At 36.7% G+C, this 15,043-nt stretch overlaps 1 protein-coding gene across 9 annotated transcripts in view; it reads right to left on the reverse strand.

Annotated features, from left to right (window-relative positions):
• Window positions 1-9,304: 9,304 nt before the first annotated feature.
• LOC5570857 (stress-activated protein kinase JNK) overlaps window positions 9,305-15,043 on the reverse strand; it is a 251,634-nt gene continuing 245,895 nt past the window's right edge. For 8 of the 9 annotated variants that reach the window (XM_021848089.1, XM_021848087.1, XM_021848088.1 and 5 more), the window contains one exon: window positions 9,305-12,815. In XM_021848089.1, the coding sequence (XP_021703781.1) occupies window positions 12,678-12,815 (138 nt within the window). In that variant the 3' untranslated portion in view covers window positions 9,305-12,677. The remainder of the gene's footprint in view (window positions 12,816-15,043) is intronic. The other variant, XR_002501008.1, reaches the window with a different exon arrangement.

The following is a 15,043-nucleotide window of genomic DNA, read 5'->3' on the forward strand; positions in this document are numbered from 1 at the left end:
TGCAAATTCCAAATGAAATGTAACATGTTGTTGAAAGCATGTTAACATAGCTCAAATTTATTTTAGTAGTAGTCCATTTGTTGATTCCATTGGCTGAAATATAGTGCTCTTACCCTACGATGCGACGGAGAGGAAGGAACTGTTACAAAGCGCTGTTTGAAAGGCGGATTATGCTCCACGCTGAGTTCGAGCGTGGCTAATCTTGAGGCGCATGGCGTTTGTGACGATTGGTGTGAACCAGACGGATACAAAAATATTGTGCGCTGCGCATACAGTGCAGTCTTTGAAACTGGTTTTATGGATTGACATACATTTCGTAACTTGCGTCTTCGGGAGGGTCCCGCCCAAACTTAACGTAGCTATACAGCTGAAGGTGACATGATTCGATTGTCTATCCGGTTGAGAAGTAGTATTTTACTCAGAAAGAAATATGACTTTTTGGAACACCGTCTTGGATTCTGGAACTATTAAGAACTTACCTGACGCTATATCACGTATTCATTGATGTCGAATTGTACACTGGTTCCAAGAACTTTCATGATAATATGTTGTATTTCTAACAGTTTTCGATTTGGAGAACATTCTTTTGGTCATAACCCAAATAGAGAAGATGTACCGGTTATTCGCCACTCCCGATTACATACCGTTTTACATAACATATGATTGCCAATTGTTTAGTGTTCGCAAAATTGTTTTAAGATGATACGGAAACATTCTTAAAAACCTCAAAATTTGCTCAGAAAGTAATAGAAAAAAATCATTTTCCTTAACCTTCGTGCTGTAGCGCTGTTGTACTTTGTACAACAGTCGTGATTTATATGCTATCATTTTGCAACAAAGCTTTCTATCGACACCAAAGCAAAATGTATTCTTCAAGAATCTTTCTAAGAACAATATTCGACAGATTTTATTTATAGTATGGCCCTTTATAATGCGGTAAAATAAACAAATGTACATGGAGGTCACATAATAATGAACGCACGCGAAATATCTACGGTTCGAGTGAACCACAATTTGAAATCGGTATATCTCAAAATCCAGAAAATTTAGAAACTTGGGGTCTTCAGTAAAGTTGTTCTGGAGGTGAAGCGCTATCTGATGGTACTTCATTTACTTCGGAATTTGATCGCTAGTGGGCATGGAAGTTTAACTTTTTTTTTGCAAATATTTCAGGATTCTGACCATTTTGAAGGATGACGTTTTCGGCAAAGTTGTTCAGTAAGCAAAGGACTATCATTGTTCGATCTAGTTGATTCAAATATTTGCCACTAAGCTGCGCTAGTGAGCATTAAACTTTAGTTTTGCAGACATCTCCGGAGCCGGGACACTTAGAAAGGGTTCATTCACTCATCTCATTACGCTGAAAAAGGCAATTTTTGAAACCCACCCACCCCCTCGTAACGCTATTTGTATGAATATTCTACAAATGTTGTATGAGTCGTAACACTGGCAGAACACCCACCCACCCCCTTCAGCGTTATGAAATTAGTGAACAAGCCCAAAGTTAGCGTCTTCGGCAAAGTGGATCAGTAGCTCAAGGGCTATCATTATTTGTGCAAGGCGGCGCTAGTGAGCATGACTTTTTTTTTTGTTTTGCGGAAACTGCAGGATTTTGATTTTTTAGAAAGGCATCTTCGGCAAAGTTGTTCAGAAGCTCAGGAACCATCATTATTTTACCAAATCTTGAACTTCAAGGACAAAGCGACCATTTGAGCTACTGAACAACTCTGCCGAATTCGCAATCTTTCTAAGTGATAAGTGATATTTGCAAAACAAATGTTTTATGCTCAAACAAAACAAAAGTTTCATGCTCACTAACGCCGCCTAGTGGCAAAATCCCGAATTTCTTGGCTTGGTTACAAATATTCGCGCGACAACCGAAAGGTTGATATATTTGCTCCTTTGCACCTTGTTTCGCCATTGTGTTCCTGATTCACCACCCTCCATAAGAAATCAACGTAGGCGGCGAATTCAGGAACCGCAAATAAAAACGTGGCGATGACTGGTGCAAGTGGTCCAGTATTCGTTACCCCAATTTTTAATACAAAAACAAATTTTCTGATTAGTTTTTATATTTTCCAGCTGAACATGGATTGAAAGCTTTCGTTTAATGTATTGACAGTAATCAGAGGCCTTTTCATTTATGCATAAACAAAATTTTTCCTCAGGATGGCCAAAAAAGGTAAACCTCCCCTATAACAAACCGATAACAAACGCATACCAAATTAAGCTGATATATTTATAATTATCTAATTCCCAAATCGAATCCTCTTTTTCCCAAATCCAATCGGATGAATGCTATGTAGTTGCTAGAATATGATTCCATACCTACCTTGATATATTGATGGCTACAACGTAGCGTCACGTCATTGTCGGGCTTCTTATACTGTGCACATTCAGCGTATTCGTGGCGTTCTACGAAGACGTCGGCCTACTTGGCTCCCTGCCGAATATTATTTTTGCAATTCTTTCTTGATAATACATCTTTGAGCTATTTAGCGGAATACCTATAAGTAAATGAAAAAAAGAACGAATTTAGCACTAAACCTTTTAATTCCAATAGAGTTTGTATCCTTTGACAGATACTCGTATTTCGACCTCAACTGTAAGGTCGTCTTCAGTGTCGGGTACTAGAATCGACTAGGTCGAAATATGCGTATCTGTCAAAGAATACAAATTCTAGTGGAATTAAATGGTATAGCACTAAATTTGGTTTTTTCATTTACCTAATTCTTCCTTCTCACATTCACCCTAAGTGACCAGTCCACTGAAGTATGCCGTATTTTGCACGCTTATTTACATTCGCTTCTTTATACATTTGATATAACTCGTAATACACACGTCTCCGCCACACAACATAGTTTCCCACCAAGGGTTGTCCGCAGCACTTTATGCTAGAAAATATGCAAGGCTTTCCAGTCTGCCTCTTTCAACGTCCACGATTCGTATCAATGTTTTATAACCTGAACAAATACCAAAAGTGTGGTTATGCGTATATAATTATTAATATTTCTATCAGAGATTATCCCTTCTTCAAATCAAATGATATTCTTTATTGTAAAGCTATCGATAAATGACTGGCGAAAAAAATGTTCATATTTCAATAGAAAATATTACCTTCCATATCTCATACTCTGTTCTTGTAAGTCATACCGTTCCAATAATTATTGGCATTCTAGCTTAATGAATGTCAACAATGATTTTCCCTTCTATAAATCAAAGGCTGTTCTTTACAGTTCTTCGTTCGATATAATTGTTGCCAGTGAAGTTGTTAAAATTTGAATAACGAGTATTATAACAAGGGTTTACCATATGCTTGTAGCTTAGCAATAACCAATGATTGCTAGAAAAGCAAAACTAAACACCAATGATTGGCAAAAAGCTCTCAGTAACTAAAACTAGAAGTCCTCTTAGAAAGCTGAAGTGATAACCAGGCATGGAAATGTGACATAAAAACTGGGTAGGATTGCTGTTGAAGATGGTTGTCAACCTTTTTTCGTTTTCTATTTGATATTTGCATTCTTCTAGATTTCTTGAATTTTATTCTATAATGTTTTTATAACAGATTTGCCCTTCTTTATGTTTACATCCTCTCAAAATATTTCCGACGATTACCGTTCTGATTCAAATTCCGGACAGCTTCTAATTCCGGACACTCAACTTTGTATGGGAAAGCTTTCACTTGAAATGTTTCAAAATTTTCCGTTTAAAAGTTCCCAACTTCCAGGCACGTTTAAATAAGCATTTTCCATAGCAATCCATGAAAATTTATATTGTGCAACTAGTTTTGACGTTGTTCTTACGGCTGGAAAGCCAAATCAATAATTTAATTTTTGCGACTTTTGCACCCATTTAGACTCACCCCGAATTTCTTATTATCACAGTCGAATCTCGCATACAATTCCGCAGTGCAAATGTATACAAGCAAGGTCTGTCATAAGATAGGTTGTTTCAGCTTTTTGACAGTTGGCCAGTTGGCCTACCTAGCTTAACAGATCTTGCTGTGCGCGATTATGTGATTTGTGCGCAATAAATCGTACTGTGATAATCGTTGAGTCTAATCGGGGAAAAATGTCGCAGCGAAATCATGCTTGGAGATATGTCAAAATTATCGCATAAATCTAAACACTCGTGCAAGACCCAATAATTTAGTTTTGCTTTTCGTGAGCTGTCCGGAGTTTAAAACAAAGTGTCCGTAATATGAAGCAAAAGTGAGGTTGCGTCGGGAATAAGAATCATAGAAAGATCTCTAATTTCTATTCATTTTAGGTAATTCAAACAGCGGATTCCAAATATTCACCCACCATTCGAAAGTAAAGTGTTTTAGTAGCTTGAAAACGCACAGGTATCATATATAGGGTTTCGTTCTACTTCGTCGTAAGAGCTACTATTCGTCGTATCAAACTTAAAATGTTCCACAACGGCGGATATTCCAACTTACCTGCAACATAGATTCATTTTCCAAATGTAATTTTGTGAAAGCTTTTATGATTCGTCCACCTGTACACCAAAATGCAATGAAACTACTGTATTTCGATAAATAAATTCAGTTCAATTATCCACTTTACACTTTTTCATCGAAATCGCATGGACGAACACGATTTGAGAGAAATGCCGCCCCCGTGGGTGACTTACATCGCCGGGCACTTATTTTCACTATGGAAAACCTTCGTACTTCTTCACTGAAGGATTTCATTCCAATCACACGCCGTAAAACTTCAATAAATCCCCAAATTTTACGAAATTTCCTCAACCGCCGCGTATAATTGAGAATGTAAACAAAGTTCAATCCGTCGTACTAAGAAAAAAAAAAGTTTGTGCGCATCAATGTGTGCGCGACGCTCGACGTAAAAATACGGTTCCTTTGATTGTGTTGTTTTCGCTGTACTGTGAGCAAATGCCAGAATTGTACGGTCAAAAGGAATTGTGTTCATATGTTTGGGCTGAATTTTGATGCGGAACAATTAATTTTAAAGGAAATTAGTACATTCCATCATGCTGAAGGAATGGAGGGAGATGCCCGTAGATCTATATTTTCTAGTAAAACATTTTATTATAGGACTGACTGTCATCCTGCATACATTTTTGGCTCTTCCTCACACCGTTTTTGGTACTTTGCGTTTTGATACCCACTTTCTGGTCGGTTTGCCCTAACGTGCTCCTGATTTTCGAGTATACTGCTCATGTGCTGCTAGTTTCTGGCAATCACATATATTGTGTTGAATCGTCGTATTTGATGACGCTTTTCCTCGTTTCAACATTTTGTTGAATGTTTTACGCATCAGTTAGGTATCATTGATGTCCCCTATCCAAAAAATCATATGTTTTGCCAGTCCCAAAAGAAAAAAAAAATACACTGAACGCCATGTTGAATCAAAGTTGGGTAGCTAATTATTGGGTCATTTCACTCCCTTGGTTTTAACCACTCAATACATCATACTGAATATTGCAGCACCTTGAAAAGTTTGACATCACCTAAAATGAATATTATCTCGTGATTCTGAAGGGCTAGATCAATACATTTTTGAGGTCATCTTTAACAATACGTCTTTTAGCATCTGCGATTTTTTTTATTTCAGTTGAAGATACTTTTATCACTGGATTTTTAGTAATGCTAAACTTAAAAGTGCTGCAACGATTCCATACTTATGGAGGGTAGTGTATACTCTTGGAGCACTTATATAGCGACAAACATGACGTCCCACCACTTCATAAAGATCAACAAGTTACCTAGCAGATAACTTATTGAACCACACTTATTAATCCTACACATCAGCGTTGAAAAAATTAGATTTTTTTTCTTGATTCGGCCAAACGGCATTCGGCCAAACGGCATTCGGCCAAACGGCCCATTTGGCCTAATGGCGTTCGGTCAAATAGCATTCGGCCAAACGGAATTCGGCCAAATGGCCGGACACCGCACGGAATTTATCTTAGATCAATCGGAGGGTAAACATCTGGTGCGTTGTCGAGCGATCTTAGGCTGTTAAGCAGGATCAGTGTTATTAGCAATCACGATAGCCGATTTGTTTTCGTTGACATTCGACAGCATTTGCCTTCAGCATTTACGAGCGATCAAACGAACGTACGAAAGAAAAATGTCAATTGCATGTAGCTGCCCAGAAAAAGGAACGGTTTTGTTTATTTTTATATTTTTTCGTAATAAGAGCTGCTGTTATGGTATGTGTATCACATTCGACAAAACATGATAAAACTGTTCTTGTTGATTATAATCGGAAATTTCTTAAATCTATGCAAAATGCATGATTTATGAAAATGTCATCGTGTCAGACGACATTCATTTCACTATTTTGTGTGTGTTTTGATTAGGATTACCAGAATGATATTTCAGAAAGGAGGACATTTTGCATTACTGGTTTTGAAAGAAGAGGGCATTTCAAAATTTTGCAATACCAGAAAAAATGATAAGATAGAAAAATAATCTGGTATTTGAATCATTTATTAAAAACAACTATATAAATCCACTAAAAAAGTGTTACCGCACTAAACGAACTTAGACAGACGTAACTATCACCCACGTCAATATCTCAGGCTACACGCTATATCTGAACCAGTAGATTATAAAAATATAACGTAACTCACATTTGTTTCCACTAGAGATCAGTATTTGATCAATAATTTTAAAAATTTTATTTAAAAATGTTCTATAGGTAATTTGTTTCCATACATTTTTTATGGGCTGAAATGCATAGGAAAACGTAATTTTTATGGGCTGTAGTATAAACAACAGCTAAACTGTGAAAAAAAAATCCAAATGTCACCGATGGGATATTTTTAAATATTCTGATTATGAACATATAACCCAAATATTGATCTCTAGCGGAGAAAAATCCAAGGTACATTTGATTTTTTAAACTGCTGTTTTTTCCATGTTCGATTATTTGCCTTTCAAAACAATTCTTTGATGAAAATCGAATTGGTACAACCGTTTTTAAGTAAATAGCATTTGTGCTGAAATGCTTAAATTAGGTTAAAAATAACTGCCATAGAAATTTTATATGAGAAATTCCGATTCCCCAAGAAGCATTGGAAGATCTCCAAAACCAGGTCAATGATCAATGATCAAAATTGATACAGATTTTAAAACTAGAAAAGAAAAAAATGGTACGAAAATATCGAAAAACAAACAAAATTATCGCGACTAAAAATTTTGTTGTAGTCAAAAATGACGATTGAGAGGTTAATGGAGATACTGATTTTAACGAACAAAATTGATTTTTTTTCCGACAAAAAGCATATTAGACGCCTGAGGACATTCCGTTCTTCATATTAAGAATAAAATATTTGCTCTAAGAAAGGCAAAGCGCATTGATCTGTGAGTTTTTTTTTATTGAATCTATCATTCACTCAACAAGCTAATTTATTAACTTTTTTTGAAACATGTTGAAAGTTTGAACATTTTCTAATGTCAATTGCTCTAAGATAAAATGGAGGGTGTAAATTTGGTTGATACATTTGTCTTAATGTGAGTGAAAACAATATTGTTCTTAAAATACATAAGCATTTTAATCCTCCAAAGGCCTAGTCAGCACGTAAAAGGTCGCTGTGGACTGAACATGCTCAGTAAGATGACGAAACCGAGACAACGAAAGTATCCTTTTTATAGCTTATCAAATATCTAGAAAGGAAACCAATAATACGGTTCCATATTCGATTCGAAAGTCTAAAAAATGCACACATGAAATCATCTAGTTGATAAATTTGATATGATCAAATTTTGCTGACCTGTCCATATTCAAAAAACTACAAAAAATCGAAGATAATACCGTTAAATCTAAAAATTTTGGAATTTATTACGGACCTGGCCCGATTTTGTCAGCCCCTTTTTGTGAAGAACTTTTTGTTGTCACTGTTTCATAATAGAAGTTGCTTCAAAATGTTTGTCACTCCGATAAAGTCATTATGCATATGAATACCTAGATCACTGAATCAAATTGGGTCCTGAAATGTTGAATGAAATCTTGTTTTTATTTAATGACACGAAAGAGCATGTTACTGCAACTATTTTAGCAATTTTTCCCGCTCAAATCATATTTAAACTTTAATTTAAAAATTGGGGCCATAAATGAACCTTGACACTTTTTATCATGTTTGACGTTCGCTCAATCGACAAAAACACCACAGGGCTTTTAGTTTTAACACTGGGGTTGTTCCTATCTGACATTTCGGAAGGGACACGGAAAGCAAAATACACCCATAATTTAAGTTTAAGCCAAGGAGTGTGACAAAATCTAAAAAAATGTTTTTTGAACTCAAACAAAAGAAAAATATTGAAAAATTGAGTAAACATGTGTTTTTGGCCTAAACTTAAGCGTTTGGCACTAAAATTGCTACAGGCCTTCAGGACCCTATTGTCATCAAAACAGACGAAAAACAAACAACAAAGCAGGCTTGCTCACAACCGTTTGTCTCAACTGTTGCGGATTGGGATACAATCAAAAGCAAAATTGTCATGACAATCACAGGGCGCAACATTGTTGAAACCTTTTCAACTCGCGATTAATCAGTTGTTTTAAACACAAAATAATAAAAGGGAATATTAAAAGAAGGATCGTAGTATGAAAGAAGTAATTGCTGTTTGTTTCTGACCACCTAATATGCCATAGTGTCCTGTATCAGGCGGCTTAGCATAGTAGTGACCGATCAAAATATTTAGTTGCTTATCTCGTATTTGATAAGAAACGGTTAGCAGTCGTAACACCTTCTGTATTATTTAAAGTCGATGACATCATGGCTGTGATTTGGCGATCACCATACGGCTCCTGTGATGTAGGGTTTTATATATAGACAATTCGGTGTCGTAGATGATAAGATGCATGCCCCTTCCATGGGGAAGCACCGAGATAGTATAATAATTCGAAGCGTAATCATTACCTGCATTGTTAATTGGGTGCCCATCCCCCCAAGGGTGCGATATGACGAATAAAATTGCAGACTAAGGACGATGTGGGCTGGTGTGTTCATCACACTTATTCATAGCCTGAAAGCGGTAAAAGAATTTGAAGAAATTCACCAGAGAAGAACTTCGACGAAAGTCTCATGATAAAAGAAACATAAAGAATTGTTTTATTTTAAATTTAAACTTTTTTTTTATTGGAGGTTATGAATTTAAAATCGTTTAAAAGCAGAATAAAGCTCAATGAATGCAGGGAGAGGCTGTCATCATCAATAATAGAATTCCACTAGGTCAATCACGTTTTTTGTGATAAATAAGTGTATTATCGTTTATTTTCCATTTTACTTTTTTATTTCCATTCTTAGTTCTGTCTTATCAGTTTGTTGGTTTTGTTTTGTTTGAATTAATATAATATTATTTACGTTCTGCCTTTATCTTAATACACTTCTACACTCAATCTTCCTTTCCGCCATCAAACCGACTCAGTTTCATTTTCGCCATGCATTTTTTACTTGTTTTCTGTTTTGTTTTGTTATTCAGTTCCGCCATTCCTACCGTAAAGTGTGAGTGTGAGACTGCGTGTTTGTTTGTTTGTCAAAGTTTTTATCGTCCCCCGTTCGCCTGGATCAACCGTGCTTTCACTTGTTGCTTTTCTTTTCCTCGCTTATTTCAGTATGTAGTTTTTGTTGTAATAGTTGCTGTAAGTCTAGCTGTAAATTTAAATATTTTGCTGTTTCTGTGTGTTTCAAACACTTCCTCTCTTTAATTTTCAATTTTCGTTTTTTTGTTATCTTTGCATGTTTTTTGTAACCGTGTCAGTTAGAGATAGTTACTACTTATGCTTTCTTGCTTGTTTGTTCAAGTCTTCAAGAGTTGTGAACTAGAGGAAAATAAGTTTTTGTCTTGAGAAGAGGAAAAGAGCCTATCGAATGATTTCTAACTACATCCTACTGAAGTAATTCGTGTTGTAGAGGTTTTCGTTTATTTCTTGTCATACTGAGGGGATGGCTAAGTACTTCTAGAAATGAGAATTAATCGAACCTATTCAGAAAGCGGGATGAGATAGAATGTGAACTGTGCTGGTGTGTGTGAATCGGATCCTACGACTGTTTTGCGGTAAAATTGTTTAGATTTTTTTTGTTTTGTTTAAATGCTTGGACGTTTATTTAATATATTAGTTCTGCTTTTCAGTTATCCTGAAGAATATTGCCAATAAGCGACGAGATTAGCAAATTATAATTCTAATCAGTATTTAACGGAAATTCAAGGAAGCGATTGTCACTATATTTTTTTTTTTGTCTCAATTAGTATGTCATCCTATCGAACAGATTGACATTTCATCGAAATGTTTTCTCTTTTTTCTCGAAAAGTTATAACAATTCTATTTGGGAAATATTTTCCGTGAATCAAAATTATGTTTGCAGCTCTTGATAGAAGGTAAATGTTTTTATATTTTCCATTATTCTCCCGTTTATATCATTTGTATTTTTTTTTTTCATTCTATAAAAAGGGCGGAATCGTAAAACTGTTCTTTTACTCATTTGCTTCCATGTGTAGTTATGTTCTATAAGTTTGTTTGCTTAGAATTGTCATATTGAACCTGTCGGCTAAGTCGGAATTTTGCGTTTGTGTGTTGTTTGTCTAGCTTGCTGGCTATGTATGATCGATAGGAATATTTTCAGCTCCCAGTAGAAGAGTAACATGTGTGTTTTGTGTCAGTATTTTATCTTTTACCAGAGTAGGTGTGCTTGCGATAAATTTTACATTCTTTGAGATAACTTTTGCTAAAAAATACCATCGCAAAAAAGGGACCTTCCATTAACGAAGGCTGGTTTATGTGTTTTATTCTTTCGCGATGATGGGTTTTTCAACTGCTGTCAATGCACCCAATCATCAAAAAATGATCGGAGCTTGGTTTTTACTTTGCATGACTATTTCAAACGTATGTTTGGGCTGCACTAATTGCTATATGATTTTCTCTGGTTGTTTAGACTTTGTTTTCTAGATTTGTAATATTACTTCCATACATTAGTACTATTTACAGGGTTTTTGTTCTACTTTATTTATTGTTTGCATAATTAACGTTTACATACTGGTATTTACTTCATACTACCACAAATCAATCCAACTTCAATCCGGAACGATTCGTTCTCACGGGAATTGTTTTACGCCCTATACCGAACAAAAATTAATTGTTTTTGCCTTCTAAAGTTGATCTGTTTGTGTTGGTTTATTTTGCCATACTTAAGTACTAACCAGTACATTCTGCGTTCACTTTCTCGGATTCGTATTATATTTCAATTATGTATGGCAATTGAAATGGCAACCAAATGTAATTGTTTTTGAAAATGTTTATGTGTGAGCGTGTGAAATGTTGATTATATTTTCTATTCGACCCTTGAACTAGATGTCCTCATCGACTTGAGTTACCTTAACTTGAATAAAGGGCAGTGTTATCTAAATTAATGAATAGATTAAGAAGTCAAGACTAAAATATGTAAAGTCGTGATATTGTGTGTTTTGGTGAACAAATAAATAAATAAATTCCACTTGTCAAACCAAACTTAAAACAACAATCGACCATTTTGTTTTGACGTATCGGGATTTGACAGCTGTGGTAGGCTGTGCTGCAACGAAATGATTTCAATAATCGAATCTAGTCTGCCATGAGTTAACCTGAGCATCTTCACAATAGAATAGAAACAGAACAGAGTTTAATCGATAGACTCACCTTATCACCATCCAATGTCTATCTGTTTGTCGTATGTTGCAGTCTACGTTCCGGATGACTGGACACTGAACGTAAATGAGGATCGTATGTGCTTTTGTATGTATGACGCGTCCATTTCCCCATATAGTTGATTATTTCGCGATTAAATTTGTATCCTAGAATCATTTCAACAGTTAAAAGCGGCTTAAGGATTTGTTTTGATGATGCTTTTCTGAGCTTTCTGTCTCACATTTGGACATGGATCATTCCGAATGGAAGCTTTTCGGTTGGTATTGTTGTATGGGTTCCAAACTGTTGACGCGATAAAATTATTGCACATTTTGACCAGCTGGGTTTGTGTTTACGTTTATTCACTTAACTCACTCACTACGAACTGTCTGTAATAATTAAATCTAGGTTTGTCATGCCATTGATTTTCCGCCTGTCTGCTCACAAGTTGCCTGTCACAAATTTAATAAATATTTACAAACCTTGCTTGGGGTACAGAATTTACTTTTTCCACTTAATTGTTCTGTCTAATCATTGTTGTGTTTATTAATTTTGTTTTAGTGATGATCTTCACAGCGCACGATATTTTTTTTTGTATTCTTTCTTAGCCGATCAAATACTTTTTTTTGTCCTTTAGTACGATTTTGCCAACCCTATTCAGGGCTGTCAGAACGAAACCACTATCTTCTCTGGATGCTTGATTGAAGTTATGTATGCAATCACCTTATTTGAATGAATCGTCAGGCGAATGGTGATGAGACGGAGAATGTTGGCTGTTTTTAGGTGATTTTATCTTAGTTTTGGGGAACAAGGATCCATTGAATGTCAGTTTTTAGCAACTTTTCTTCTCTGTCTCGGAATCACATTCGTAAGTTTTGGGATTTGTCTCTCTTCTGGTAAATTATCCGTCCTGTCCGTTGATCATACCAAACGCTCTTCGCACAAACTGCTGGCTTCCATCTTCGTCGTCGTCGTCGTCGTCTTTGCGGCCGTCGAGTTCAGGAACACCAGATTTGGGTCGTTTTATTCGGCCGATGATTTCTACCGCGGGGTACCTTCCCCGTCGGTCAGATTGTTGCGGGCCTCATACTCCATGACCTCCTGGTAGATGAGCTCCTTCCACTGTTCGACGGTGTGCTCGCGTTCGTCTACGCTGTGATCGTACGGACCGGGGGCAGGCTGTGGAGGAAATGCAGAACAGATGTTGGGTTAAAACATGATATTGATAGGTTTTTGGTCTTGATTCATGGTTGGCCAATTGGATCAATGTCTTGTTTGGTTAGTTTTGGAATAGAGTATAATAACGGGGGGCCATCCTTAGCCGAGTGGTTAGAGTCCGCGGCTGCTAAGCAAAGCCATGCTGAAGGTGTCTGGGTTTGATTCCCAGTCGGTCCAGGATCTTTTCGTCATGGAAATTTTCTTGACTTCCGTGGGCATAGAGTATCATCGTGCCTGTCACACGATATACGAATGCGAAAATCGCAACTTTGGCAAAGAAGGCTCTCAGTTAATAACTGTGGAAGTGCTCATTGAAAACTAAGCTGAGAAGCCGGCTCTGTCCCAATGAGGACGGCTCTGTGCCAAGAAGAAGAACGGGATCTACTATTTGAATTTCGTCTAGCCTTTAATATAACGCTTGCAAACGTTTATATTATACAGACCAGTGATTTTCAACCGATTCCATCTAACGGGTGTGTAACCTTCATCTAATGTTTACTCATTTATTCTTGATCATAACTGTCAGGTTGTTTAACGACTTCGTAAAGGTCACTTAGGAATTTTGTAAGAAATATTTGACCAGCGTTTTTCCAGTAATATCTGGAATCCTACCAATATTTCCTACTCTAAGATTTTTTAAAGGATACCTTTGAAAAGCCTTCTTTAAGTATTCTTCTTTCACCGATGACTTATCCAGGAATTTCTCAACAGATTTATTCAAATGTTTACTTCAAAATTCTTCCATAAACAACACTTGGAATTCCTTTGGGGGTTGTGTCAAGGAAATTCTCAATGATTTTCAACACAATACATTTTTCCTTCAAAATTTATTCTCAAGCTTTTTCTTTAGGCATTACTCTCGGTATTTTTTTCTCTCAAAAATCTGTAATAAATTACTCCATGCATTCTTTCAAGAATCTTTGTCAAGAGAAATTTCTCTGGAGAATCTAAATGAAAAGCCTTCAAGGACGTAACAAAATTTCCTACCGAGATTCCTTCAAGATCTGCTTCAGAAGCTATTTTAAAATACAATTCCCAGAATCTACAGTGGAATCAAAAAAATCACATCGTAATCCTAGGATCCACACTGGAATCCCAGGATTCACCTTGAAAACCAACGATCTATGTTTCAATCACAGGATCCAAACTGGTATCGCAAGATCCAGACTGGAATTCCAATATGCACACAGGAATCTAAAAATCTTCACTGAAATCTCAGGTTACACACTGGAATTCCAAAATTCACATCGACATCCTACCACCCACAAAAAATAATACTGGAACCCCAACATCCACATTAGAAGCCAAGGATCCACTATGAAGTAACACAATCCACACTGGAACCCTAGGATACAAACTGAAACACTAGGATCCACATTGCAATCCCAAGATTCGCACTGGATTCTCAGCATCTACTCTGGAATCCCAGAATCCATTCTAGATTTCCAGGGTCGATACCGAAATCCACTATAAAACACCAAAATCCACAGAGGAATCCCAGGATTCACTCTCCAAGAATTCCAGCATCTACTTATGATTCCTTGTAACCCACTAGAATCCCAGCACTGGTGTCCCAATATCCATACTGCAATCCCAGGACCCTCAAGTGATACCCGGGATCCATACCGGAAGCCTAAGATCTACGATGAAATCCCAGGATCCACACTGGAATCCCAGTGTCCACACTGAAATCCAAGGATCTACACTGAAACCCCATGATTGACGCTACAAACTTTAATTCCATACTGGAATAGCAGGATCCACTCTGATTACCCAAAATCCACACTGGAAACCCAGAATTTACATTTGCCTCTTAGGATCTATACTGAAATTCTAGGATTCACACTGGAATTCCAGCATCCACACTGGAATCACTGGGTCAAATTTCAAGATCCACAACTAGATTACTACGATTCACACTGAAATACGAAGATCCACACTGGCATCCCAGATTCCACATTTGAATCCCAAAATCCACACTGGATTATCACTGGATCGAATACCAGTATCCACACTGAAATCCCAGAATACATACTGTAATTCTGGGATCCACACTGGTATCCCATGTAATTCTGCGATCCACACCAGTGTTGTGAAAAACTCAATTTCTCACAAATCACGCTTGAGATTTTTCATGCGTGAGTTGTCAATCATGCAACTCAGCAGTCAAAGAATCATGGATGAGTTGG

Source organism: Aedes aegypti, chromosome 2 (assembly GCF_002204515.2).
Source record: "Aedes aegypti strain LVP_AGWG chromosome 2, AaegL5.0 Primary Assembly, whole genome shotgun sequence".
NCBI classification, from domain to species: domain Eukaryota; kingdom Metazoa; phylum Arthropoda; class Insecta; order Diptera; family Culicidae; genus Aedes; species Aedes aegypti.